Here is an 11,802-nt window from a genome sequence, read left to right on the forward strand (position 1 = left end):
ACCACAATTTTTATCTTGGACCCGATCCACTCTTTTTTCTAAATCATTGTTTCATTAAAAGGAGACAATAATATTTTTGATCTTGTAATATATATATATATATATATATATATATATATATATATATATATATATATATATATATATATATATCATATTATTGGTCATTTAAGAATTTAAATCCAGTAACTTTCACTTTTTTCCTCAATTTTAGTAACTTTCACCGAAATATCAATGTGACGTCGAGAAATACTTATGTAACACCGAAAAATACGGATTTGTCTGGTATTACGTCATCACTCCGATAAAAAAAGATCAAAAATTTAAAAAAAAATTAAGTTAGTGGGTTAAAATTATGAATTGATCGATAACATAATAAAAATGAAAACTGTGCGGACCAAAAACTCGATAAAAGCTAGCGATGGATGTAATAAAATTCATCCACCACCAAAACTTCTTTATGTCTTTAGTTAGTTCAAATTCAAGACTCATGTGAACTCTTTTAATTATCCATATACTTCATTTCATTGGTTTCTGTTGCTTTCTCGTGATGGTTAATTTTATGTGCTTTGGTGTTCGAATTTGGACAACCACAAAAAGAAGATCAAAAGAATGGACAAATTTGATTAATTAGTTATGTTACGTCCGGAGACGACTTTGATAAATTACAAAAAAACGTATGTGATATGGTTTCACGGGTCGTATTTTGTGAGACGGAACTCTTATTTAGGTCATTCATGAAAAATTATTACTTTTTATGGTAAGAGTATTAATTTTTATTGTGAATATCAGTAGGATTGACCCGTCTCACAGATAAGGATTTTTGAGACAGTCTCACAAAAGGCTTAGCCACAATTAGTTTGCAATATATAATATGAGTAGAACGCAGAAACATGAAATATAAATATATATACATGAAAAATTTATAAATTAATAAAGTGTCCGGTGTCGTGAGCGGATCGATTAGTATTTTGAAAAAAACAAAGATATAAAATAAGGAAAAAAAATAGTTTTTTATTTTATTTTATTAAAAGTGAATACTTCATCGACGATGTTGTAGTTATCAATAATTAATGGCGATTTCACAGATGATATTACTTTTAATTTCAACCACGCATCACACTAGCGATCACACTCCACAAACACAAAGCTAGTAATACTGTCCACACAGTATTTATATGTATTTAAATATTTCATTTCGAAATATTTATATTCTCTACATAAAAAAAAAAAGAATAAATGATGCATATATTTGAACAATTAAAAACTCATTTTAAATGCATACTCGTTAATTTAAATGTATAGAAAATTATGATCAATTGGCCCCATTATATTCTTTATTTAAAAATACCATCCCAAATATATATATATCTATATATATATCATGCAGGGGTGATAATGATGTGTTTTTGCGTTTTACTTTTAAAAAATAAAATCGAAGTGTCATAAACGGTCGATTAGTATTTTAAAAAAAATAATTATGATTTTATATGTAGAATTAATTTCATGATTTTGAGTGGTTTCATATGTTAAGATCAGTTTTTTTTTTTTTAGTGAAAATATCATAACTTATATTCAAATTGATTCGAAAAGAATAACAATATAACGTCTTTCAAATATAAAATATAACTCAAATTATACAAGAAAAAAAAAACTAGATAAAACAATAATCTAGATTCAAAACTAAGTTAATAAACAACACAACACAATCACAAAAAAAATGACGTATACACTACTTTCAAATTTCAAACAAAATATTTGTAATAAAATATTACTATTTTTAACTGTAATTTTTATAAAATATTAGGAAAAAAACTATGTGGTGCAATTCGATTTGGACGATTAAAAAAAATTGATTCCACCCACTTGTAGTTGCCAACCAAATATCTAACAAGGATACTCTATAAATATAAGGTACATGCAGGGATAGTTCATTTCTTAGCTCTATACATCATTCATCATTTTTCCACACCAAGACAATGGCCCCTAACATGGAGATCACATACACCAAAAAGCCCTCAAAACCCTCCATTGAAACCCTAACCCGAACGGTGTCGGATATGTCTTTCGAACTTACGAACCAAGAAACCCTAAACCCGCTGGCATACAAAAGCATCAAGGACCACTTACCTCCTGTATCCGAGGTGCAGGATGCAAAATGCGAATGCTGTGGCATGTCCGAAGAGTGCACGCCCAAGTATGTGAAAAGGGTGCGCGAAAAGTTTTTCGGGCGTATGGTTTGTGGGATATGCTCAGAGGCTGTGAATGAAGAGATGGAAAAGAATGGCGGGAAGAGGGAGGAGGCATTAAGCGCACATTTCACCACTTGTGCGAGTTTCAATCGGCTCGGTAGGGCGTATCCCGTGCTTTGTCAGGCTGAGGCCATGAGAGAGATCTTGAGGAAGAGCAGGGCTAAGTCAGTCAGCCCTAGGGATCATAAGAATGGTGCTGCAAAGAACAAAGGTGGGATTGCTAGAAGTTCAAGTTGTATTCCCAACATTACCAAGGAAATGAATTTGCTGAATAATTAAATATAGCCAAGTTATTTCTAGGATAATCATCTACAAGGGTATCGTTTTATTCTCTTTTCTTAGGTTGAATAATGCATGTGGAGTAACAATATTTACATTCCTATGAATACATTATCTAATAATCATATGATGATATATAAAATTACGATGGATCGTCATAATTTATCACAAAAGTACTTTTTGTTTTTTAAATTTTGCGGGGAAAGTAATTTTTTTCGAACCGAATTCGAGCCGTTTATAATTTTTGTTACTCATCATGGTTTTCGCTTGTGTGCTTGTAAATAGAGATGTTTTCAAAAGCAGATCTACTCATATTTGGTTCCAACTTCCAAGGAGGAAAAATCCAACTAAAATTAATACAATAATCTTTGAAATTCAAAGGCCGCCAGGCTGTTTCATGGAGTCTGGATAAGCTATACAAGTCGAAGAATAATTCCATATACAATAATATTGAAGATTAATGGAACACAATTGTTTCAAAAAGATATAGCTGTGCACCATCAAAGCAGCCGTAGCTTCCCGGTAATAGAATCCACAGCTGATTTACTCCCTGCACAGTCGTTCAATGACATGAACGAAGTTACACAAGGCATCATGGTTATAGCAGGGAAATGACATCGATAATCTCAATGGTTTAGTCATGACATAAACACTCTCTGGGTTTTGAGTAACGTCTAAGACGGGCGTGTCGCTAACCATTCATGCTTCAACGACGAATAATGAGGGATTTTCTAGTTTCATATAAAATGATGCTCGTGTCAGGAAAATTGCCAAAAACATGAAGCTCGCAGTGTTTTCTTCAAGAAACACGCCCTCGTACTTTTTACATGCTTAAATTAAATAGTTTTGTATCATAAACACACAAATATTTATCAGTGACTGGGAGTTGGGAGCGACCATTATATGGAATAGTGTTGCAAAGTTTTAAAAGAAATCCATTGATGGTTCCGAGAAATGCTGGTGTTTTAATTCAGGAAAACATATCTTGACAATTTCCAAATGGGAAAATGAACGGTAGATATACCTTTGCCATATCTGTGTAAGATTTAAACATATCTTGATTTTTCCATGAAACCACACAAAGCTAAATTTCCGAAAAAAGAACATTTTATAATGATGTATAAATGATTGGATGAGACAAGCACCTGGTCCAATAGCAAGAACAGTATTTGACCCAGCTGAAACCTGCATAAATAAGCCAAAGATCCTAATAAGAAAATCACCATATTGATTATACGATTGCAGAGTGCGATGGCAGACATTTTGGATGGTGAAATACATTGGACTGAGAAAGCAACACGATACAAGATATGTTCATTGATTCTAACAACGATGATAAGAAAATGGTGAGAACAATATATTACTTGGGTACGTCCTGCATCAGCAACGATGAAAGTTGGAAGGCAAATGCTCTCAGCCGCATCCCTCAGCTTATTCCTGATTATAATAAATCACAATATAGTAAATATGGAGCAAGTAAAAGGAGAGACTCGGCTTTGCTAAGGGAAAAAAAATTTGATGATTACATATTTAAAAATTTGCGACTTGCTTACATTTCTTGCTGATTCTTGCACGTAACGACAATTTTGGCCTGCCCACAAAGTTCCCACTGCCTTAAAAGAGACCGATGGCTGCATCAGGCAGTGTTTACACTTAGAGCATGAGAAAACAATACAAAGAAAACGAGAAATGAGCTCATAGTATCAAATAAACAAGTTCATATAACTCATAACAGATTCACCCATCTAAAAAAAATAGTGTACTCATAACAGATGCACTCATCCAAAGAAAAATAGTTTTCTGGTTATTTGAAAGGCAGTCAAATCCCAACTTAGTTATCAACTTTCACAGTACCAGATTAACACACTAGTGTAAGACAAGAGCGATTATGCCCTGTGGCACACCGCCTATCTTTAATGTATGTTCTTCGTTCAGAGTTCCACCATAATGTTACATATAAATGGACATAAATCGTATACTCAAATGGAAAGGATGTCAATTTTTTTGTATTTTCCCTGGAAGTGTAAGTTTCCAACCCCTTATACATCAAGCCATTCCTACCATCACCACCTGGTCGAAGTGATGAAACCCCAGGCAGCAGTGGGAATTCCTCTGGGGTCGATCATCCACTTTCACATGAAAAATTTAAATTTTTATTTTTAACCTTTCTTACTACACAAACTTCTCTCCTCAAAGTAAAAAAATTATAAAACAATTTCGTTGGAACTGGCAAATTATAACTCTTTGCCAGCATACTATTCCATAGTACAGCAAATTAAAAGCGGACAACATGCAGTATTTTCAGCTATCTAACAAAAGGTACAACACGGTAATCAGATACAATATAACATAAAAACAAAAGAAAAAGAACCTTTCCATAAGTTCTGAATACATCCCGGTTGCCGCATCTGCATAGCAAAGCAATCACAGGGATAAATAAATACAAAAGTCAAGGTTGAAAAAAATTGATCTTGAAAACCATTTGACGTCAAATCGGCTTACGAGCACATTGAGAAGCAATCTTTCCAGCTCCCATTTTCAGGTCTTGCCTAACCACTAAAACCTGTCAATAAATTTTGTTGCACTCGCTGATTGGACGCACTTCGAATCAACAAGCAGATTTTCGTGAATATTCAAACAACCCAAACTATGCCTTACTAATACACAAATATAACATTTTCAGTTTCTCTTACCAAAAACCAAATCTTGTCAGTTTGAATCAGGCAACAAAGCACAGACAAAGGAAACAAACTAAATTATATTGCAAGGCCGCATAATTCATCATTTGCTGGCCAAATGCATCATGACGAATCTGAACATTCACTCAAATAAAAATCCAATCTTTAAATGACTTTCATCTACAGCAGTCTTTACAAAACTTCGAATTGCAAAACAACACTAAGAATTTATTCTTACAACCATAGAACACTGCTTTAATTTCCATATTTTCACAAAATTTACAAATTCTGAAAATATGGAGCTCTATAACATCACAAACATTCACACAGTATTACGTAAACTGAAAAATGCAAGATCGAGCAAAAGAAAATTTTCCAGACCATTTTGAGCTCTTCATCACTATTGGAAGATAGAAGGCTCGATTGGTGACGTTTCTTGCTGCCAATTTTCTGGGAACTCGAAGTTCTCACAGGCTTCGACAAGTCCAAGAAAAACCCGACAAGGAACCCGATTACGAGACCCGGAATGAAGTTCTCCGGCTTGAAGCCAACTCCTAACCATTCCTTTTCCTGCTTCTCCTGCTACCATTTTAATTTTGTCCAAGAAAAACGAAATTTCATTGCAAATCAGAAAATGAAAAGGATCTATTATAATTTTTTTTAAAATAAATAATAAAGAGCTGATGATTTTTGCCAAGATACCTTCTTTGAGGTTTGAGAAGTGTTTCTGTAAGAACCCAACATCGACCATAAAATTATCTGATAAAAGTGGAACAGATTGTCACTGCCATGCCATGGTTCAAAAATTCAAGCTTGAGGGAGGACGATACGTTGTCGTTTAGATGTGGGGTAAATCGGGCCTATTGAGAACGGCCCAGCTCGTGGTATTGGAATATGAGAAGCCCAATTGTAAATATGTAAGTTGGAACTCATTTCCCTAAACCTCTTTTCATTCATTCAAAACCCTAGGGAGGGAAAGATCGATCGGATTAATTTTTGGAATTTGCGAAGATGTCGATGTCGAAGAGCTCGAAAATGCTTCAATACATCAATTACCGCATGCGCGTGACTATACAGGACGGCCGCCAGCTTGTTGGGAAGTTCATGGCGTTCGATCGACACATGAATCTCGTCCTCGGAGACTGCGAGGAGTTTCGCAAACTACCTCCGACGAAAGGTTCCAAGGAAGAACGGGAAGACCGTCGTACTCTTGGCCTTGTTCTTCTCCGTGGGGAGGAAGTGATTTCGCTCATGGTGGAGGGCCCTCCGCCTCCAGACGAGTCCAGGCTCAAGCCTACTGGCGCTAATGCTGTTTCTGGCCCTGGGGTTGGTCGCGCTGCGGGCCGAGGTGTACTCACTGGGCCGTTGATTCAAGCCCAGCCGGGACTTTCTGGGCCCGTGAGGGGCGTTGGTGGGCCTGCTCCTGGAATGATGCAACCCCAGCTTTCACGACCGCCGCAGATCTCGGTGCCTCCGTTATCTTACCCGCCTCAACCGCCGGTGGTGAGGCCCCCAACCATGCCTCCACCCGGTGGGTTTCCTGTGAGACCGGGGATGCCTGGTGGACCTATGGCGCCTCCCCCGCAACAATTCAGACCTGGAGGTCCTCCTGGGCAGTTTGCTCCACCACCGCAGTTTGGACAGAGGCCTCCGATGATGCCACCGCCTCAGATGATGAGGATACCCCCACCACCTGGGCCGCCAAGACCTGGGATGCCTGGACCTCCTTCCCATGGACAACAACCACCGAGACCTGGAATGCCACCACCTCCTCCTGGTGGGCAGGTTCATATGTTTGGTCCCCCTAGGCCTGGAATGCCTCCTCCGCCAAATGCTCCACAGAATCAGCAGCAGTAGCGGCATTAGCTTTTCTCTTGGTGAGCTTCTTTGTGTTTGGGTCATTTGTCTTATACAAAGTTTGTTTGTGCTTACAGCAGATTGTGCAATGAAATGAGCTTTGTATCCTAGGTTACTGTTTGAAACTATGAATTGGAGCAGAAGTTCTTATGAGATTTATATATTTGCTTGCTAGATCATATGAGCCTTACATATTGAATTAGTATATGCAGACTTGTGACGATCATATATGGAATTGCTGTTAATGTTATGACATGTAATTTTAGCCTTTCAATGTTCCATAAGATGCACGTTCACTTTCCATGTATCCTATATCTTTGATGCTCCCTCTGCCTCGTCTTTCCAAACAAACACTTGTCCGGCCATCCATCCTCATAACAAGAAAACACATAAAAAGGATGAAGCAAATGATTGACCAATAAAGTTTTTTGTTTACCTGTGTCAAAGCATTAATCAACATTTTATATCTTGATCTCGCATTAGCGAATTTAAAATCTATAAGTGAACATGCGTTTATGCTTTTTAGCTGCTTTGGCTGTCATTCTTGTATTGTAATCTTAAGTGTTTGTAATTGTAAATTGATGCTACTTTGATCCACTTGATTGAAGAGGTGTGATAGATCTGAACCTGGATTATGAGTGCAGATTTCTTGTTAAATTCTCTCTTCGTATGCCTCCATTGAAGGCGGACGGAAAATCTCTTTAAAAGAAGCTACAAAAAATTTCGACATTAGGAAGCCAAGAAACATCATTTCCACTTTTGTTTGGTATTATTTTTAGAATTGTGGTGAAAAAAAAATTGGTTTGGTTTGGTTTTGTTTGGTTTTTTTTTTGGGAATATAAAATGGTGTTAGGATGCCAAATTAAATTAAAAATATATATATTTAGTTTTGGGCTTCGAATGATTCATTTGTCTATCTTGGGTCTTGGTTTCCCTTTTGACCTTATGCTGTCTATTTGGTTTTCTTGAAATTAAAGTAGTAAAAGACACTCTGTTGTATTTTAATATATTATAATAAAAATCTAACAAAATTTGACTGAAAGATTAGTGATTATGCTCAACAGATATTAAATTCTAAACTCTGAATCGAATGTGGTGGCATAGAAAAACAACAAGAAGAAACATGTCATTATCCAATTACTATAAAGTACACAAAATGTCAAAATAGTAAAACTTGACGCTAAATATAACACGTTTTCCTATTGTATATCATGTTTTCATGGTCCGTTTTAAATAGTGACTGAGGCGGAATATAAAATATTAATATAATATAAAGAGACCTCTGCTAGCTTTGCGACAGGGGGAGTGGTGTGTAATGACGAGGGCCAGCCTATGTTGACGTTTGGGAAGAAAACTTACTAAGCCACAATTTGTTCTTATAGCTGAACTTACAGCTATTGCGGAGGGACTCTCATTGGTGCAGGATCATCCACCTTCAACCTCATCAAATTTGCTCAGATTCTCTTCTGGATGTGCAGGCAGTCACACGTCCAGAAGAAGAAATTAGCTATGTTGGCACTTTGGCAACTGATATCTGACGACTTATGAGTAATCATACTTCCTTAATATTGAGCCATGTGATACGCTCAGCGAATAAAGTGGCACATTCATTAGCTTCTTTTGCTATTTTTTCAACATCCTCGTTTGTGTGGATGTCAAAGACTTTTCCTCTTTGGTTAGTAAATCTTATAATCTTGGTCCTTGACATTAATTGAATAAAATTACAAGTTTTTTCCTGTCAAAAATAAATAAATAAATAAGCAATTCATTGAAGATGATATTTTTAATAAAGTTCAAAATCTAAATAAATATACATGATTACATTAAAAAAAATTGTGAATCGATCCCATCGATCTTTTGACTTGTTCCATATTACTGTAAAATAGTGTTCAGACGATGTTCAAACAGAGTCGCGACAGATCCCGTAAGACAAAACAGTGATTGTCTACCAAAGAAGGTGAGTGCACATGGCTGGCGGTGGGGGCTCCGAGTCGTTCTCTCACATCACGCATTCTGTCGAACACATTTTTTGTGCACATTCTTCACAACTTGCCTCCGCTCACCACTCTCTACCGTCCAAGCTTCATATATACTAGTTACTCTGAACACATATCGCAATGTGTATGTACAGTCTTTTTTATCATATCGATGGACTAAAGTAAAATTTGACAAATTATGGAGAGACTAAATTCATAAAAAAAATAAAAATAAAGATGTGTTAAAATTTTTAAAACAAAAAAATAATATAATATTCGTATCATATAAAAGTAAAGTTAGAAGAAAAAGTTAAAGTCTTTCTTTGGTGGTTACGATAATGTCTTCAACTTTAATAAAATAGAATAGATATATAATTGACGTGCAATTTATAAATTTGTATGCAATAATTTTCTTTTTTAATATTTTCAATTTCAAGATTATATACAAGTGTAATAATTTATTTGCATATCAAAATAAGAGTGCATTATTTTAAACGCTTTCTATATAATAATTAATATGAAAATCTAAGCACAGACTATATATTAAAGTAAAATATAAAGAAATAATTATTTAATAAATAAAAAACAATGAATTTTTTTTGAAATAATCAAATTTTAGAACAAAATTATATACATGAGAGCCAATTATATGAGATGTAATTTTAGAATTTATAAATAATATTCAAAAAAATTTATTTACGCACTGCAATACCTCTCTTAACTAATAGTATAAATATTTCATTCATATAATTCAAAATCGAACCATATATTTATATAGATCAATATTTTAAACCGCACAATATTATCTCATGGCTGGACTGATATGTATGTAACAAACAAAAAAAGGTTGGGACGTCAATTTTGGGGAAAGAAAGCAAATAAAATCCTAGTACTGTTTCGTCTTTTCCTATTTTTTTTTTAATAGTGAAAATATGAAAGCAAATATTATGAATAAAATTATTTATTTATTTTTGGACGAAATGAATAAAATTATTTTAAGACAACTATTGATCCCATCAACATTAAAGTTGCAGTCCCTTAAGCCTACAAAGTGGTTGGTAAGACGTTGCATGGGATGTACATGTATGATTTGACATCCATCATTTATTTATTTATTTATTTTAAAAAAAATTGGTGCACATGTTTTATTAAAACTTTTTATTATTTTATTACTTATATATTACATCACGGACCATAATCTGAAACATAAGAATTATTTTCTGATCCAAAAAAAAAAAGAAATTGGATATTAAAATTTGTTATTCTTTATATCTCAAATTTATGTAGATAGTAAATAAAAACATAATTAGAAACTCACGCATGAGTAATTAATATAACTAATTATTATGAGTTAAAATTAGAAATTAAGGTTTAGTTAGCCAAAACTGAATCTATCGAGATCCAAACTAAAAGTGTCAACTGATCGCCCAAACTAGATCAGTTCAACTGATATATCAAAAATCAGTTCAATTAATTGACCAGCTGATAAGTAGTTCAGCGGAAGACCTTCAGAAGCCTGGCCAGCTGATGAAGAGTCCAGCTGACCAGTTCAACTGAATCAATGAAATCAGTTCAGCTGACGAGCCAACTGATTTCACCACACCAGTTCATAACATCAGTTATGAATCAATCAGTTTGCAGAACACGACAAACTTATTCAATGGTTACCAGCTGTGCGCACTGAGGAAAATCTTATGCCCAGTCAAAGGACAATAATGGACGTTGCAGCAGTGCTTAAAGACAAAATGTTCCAGTATGGCTGTCAGAAAGTACATACGCATTTTGATGAACGAATTCAAATTGCAACAATCATATTTGGTGAGTCTTGGTGTACGGTCATATTGCATCTATAAATACCAGACCAAGATCATCAATATACAAGTGTGGAAAAATACACATGTGTGCGGAAAAACAAGAGAGAAGAAGAAGGGCACGATCAACTCATATCTGCTTACAGAAACAATCAACCCATATTTGAGAGAACACTTCAAAGTGTTATCAGCTCAGTTTAGGAGCATTTTTCTCTCAGTGTGTGAGAACGCATTCGTGTTGTAATCATATCAGTCTCACACACACGCACACTCAATCACTCACATATACAGAGAGTATAGCTGATTGAATAGTTAAGTGAATTGCACAAAGACAATAAATTTTTGTATATAGTCTTTGACACATAAACGTTAAACAAGTGTTAGCTGGAAGGTTTTGCCTTCATTCTAGGCTAGAAGTTTAGTTAGGTAGTAGGATAAGTCCTAGGCTGAGTGGGTTTGTACAAAACTTTGTATAAATCAAAGTCTTCTATTGGATCCTACATGAAATGGTAGAAGGGGTGACGTAGGAGCATTTGAAATCTCTGAACATCCATAAACATATCTTGTGTAGTTAACTGTATAACATTTGTTTTTAAATTTATTTGATCAGTTCGAGCTGTTATCAGTTCAGTTCTCACCATAACTGAACTGATATACGCAAGAACCGGTCCCCTTTTTTCAGTTAATCAGTCTACACAAGTTAAAAACTTTAAACTGATTAGCTTTCTTAACGAGGGATTATTTCGAGTATTTTTCGCTTGGTTTAAAACCAAAATCGATCTAATTCATCGGTGTTTACATTCTTAGAACACGAGCTATTGCAGCTCATTCAGAACATTGTGTTTCAGGCACCTTCAAAGGTGTTCGAACCGATCCATCAATTGGTTATCAGAGCTAGTTGTTCTAAGAATGACATTTGAAAGCTAATATTTTAAAATATGTTTCAAAA

The 11,802-nt window shown here is 34.9% G+C and overlaps 3 protein-coding genes across 4 annotated transcripts; 2 read left to right on the forward strand and 1 right to left on the reverse strand.

Moving 5' to 3' along the window:
- Positions 1 to 1,979: 1,979 nt before the first annotated feature.
- Positions 1,980 to 2,531, forward strand: LOC140806603 (uncharacterized). Its single transcript, XM_073163164.1, has one exon. The coding sequence runs from the start codon at positions 1,980 to 1,982 to the stop codon at positions 2,529 to 2,531; it is 552 nt and encodes a 183-aa protein (XP_073019265.1).
- Positions 2,532 to 2,869: 338 nt separating this feature from the next.
- On the reverse strand, positions 2,870 to 6,051 carry LOC140806584 (uncharacterized). 2 transcript variants are annotated; one of them, XM_073163142.1, is made up of 8 exons: positions 5,912 to 6,051; positions 5,591 to 5,788; positions 5,034 to 5,094; positions 4,903 to 4,939; positions 4,085 to 4,162; positions 3,896 to 3,968; positions 3,677 to 3,716; positions 2,870 to 3,081 (listed from the first exon to the last, which is right to left on the reverse strand). In XM_073163142.1, exons 1-8 carry the CDS (start codon positions 5,951 to 5,953, stop codon positions 3,032 to 3,034), a joined length of 579 nt encoding a protein of 192 aa, XP_073019243.1. In that variant the 5' UTR covers positions 5,954 to 6,051; the 3' UTR covers positions 2,870 to 3,031. The 2 variants fall into 2 exon arrangements, with proteins under 2 accessions (XP_073019243.1, XP_073019242.1); XM_073163141.1 differs by having other exon boundaries at positions 5,591 to 5,791.
- A 154-nt stretch (positions 6,052 to 6,205) lies between these two features.
- LOC140806582 (uncharacterized) lies at positions 6,206 to 7,240 on the forward strand. Its single transcript, XM_073163139.1, has one exon. The coding sequence runs from the start codon at positions 6,221 to 6,223 to the stop codon at positions 7,064 to 7,066; it is 846 nt and encodes a 281-aa protein (XP_073019240.1). The 5' UTR covers positions 6,206 to 6,220; the 3' UTR covers positions 7,067 to 7,240.
- Positions 7,241 to 11,802: the final 4,562 nt, after the last annotated feature.

The sequence above is a fragment of the Primulina eburnea genome, chromosome 12, assembly GCF_022965805.1.
Source record: "Primulina eburnea isolate SZY01 chromosome 12, ASM2296580v1, whole genome shotgun sequence".
NCBI lineage: Eukaryota > Viridiplantae > Streptophyta > Magnoliopsida > Lamiales > Gesneriaceae > Primulina > Primulina eburnea.

Excerpts from the sequence above, each read along its gene's own strand:
- LOC140806603 (XM_073163164.1), top strand. The coding sequence starts at position 1,980 with ATGGCCCCTAACATGGAGATCACATACACCAAAAAGCCCTCAAAACCC.
- LOC140806584 (XM_073163141.1), bottom strand. The coding sequence starts at position 5,953 with ATGTTGGGTTCTTACAGAAACACTTCTCAAACCTCAAAGAAG. Across the intron at positions 5,792-5,911 it reads CTTCTCAAACCTCAAAGAAG|CAGGAGAAGCAGGAAAAGGA; the intron begins GTATCTTGGCAA and ends TTAAAATGGTAG. Across the intron at positions 4,163-4,902 it reads TATTCAGAACTTATGGAAAG|CCATCGGTCTCTTTTAAGGC; the intron begins GTTCTTTTTCTT and ends TGCCTGATGCAG.
- LOC140806582 (XM_073163139.1), top strand. The coding sequence starts at position 6,221 with ATGTCGATGTCGAAGAGCTCGAAAATGCTTCAATACATCAATTACCGC.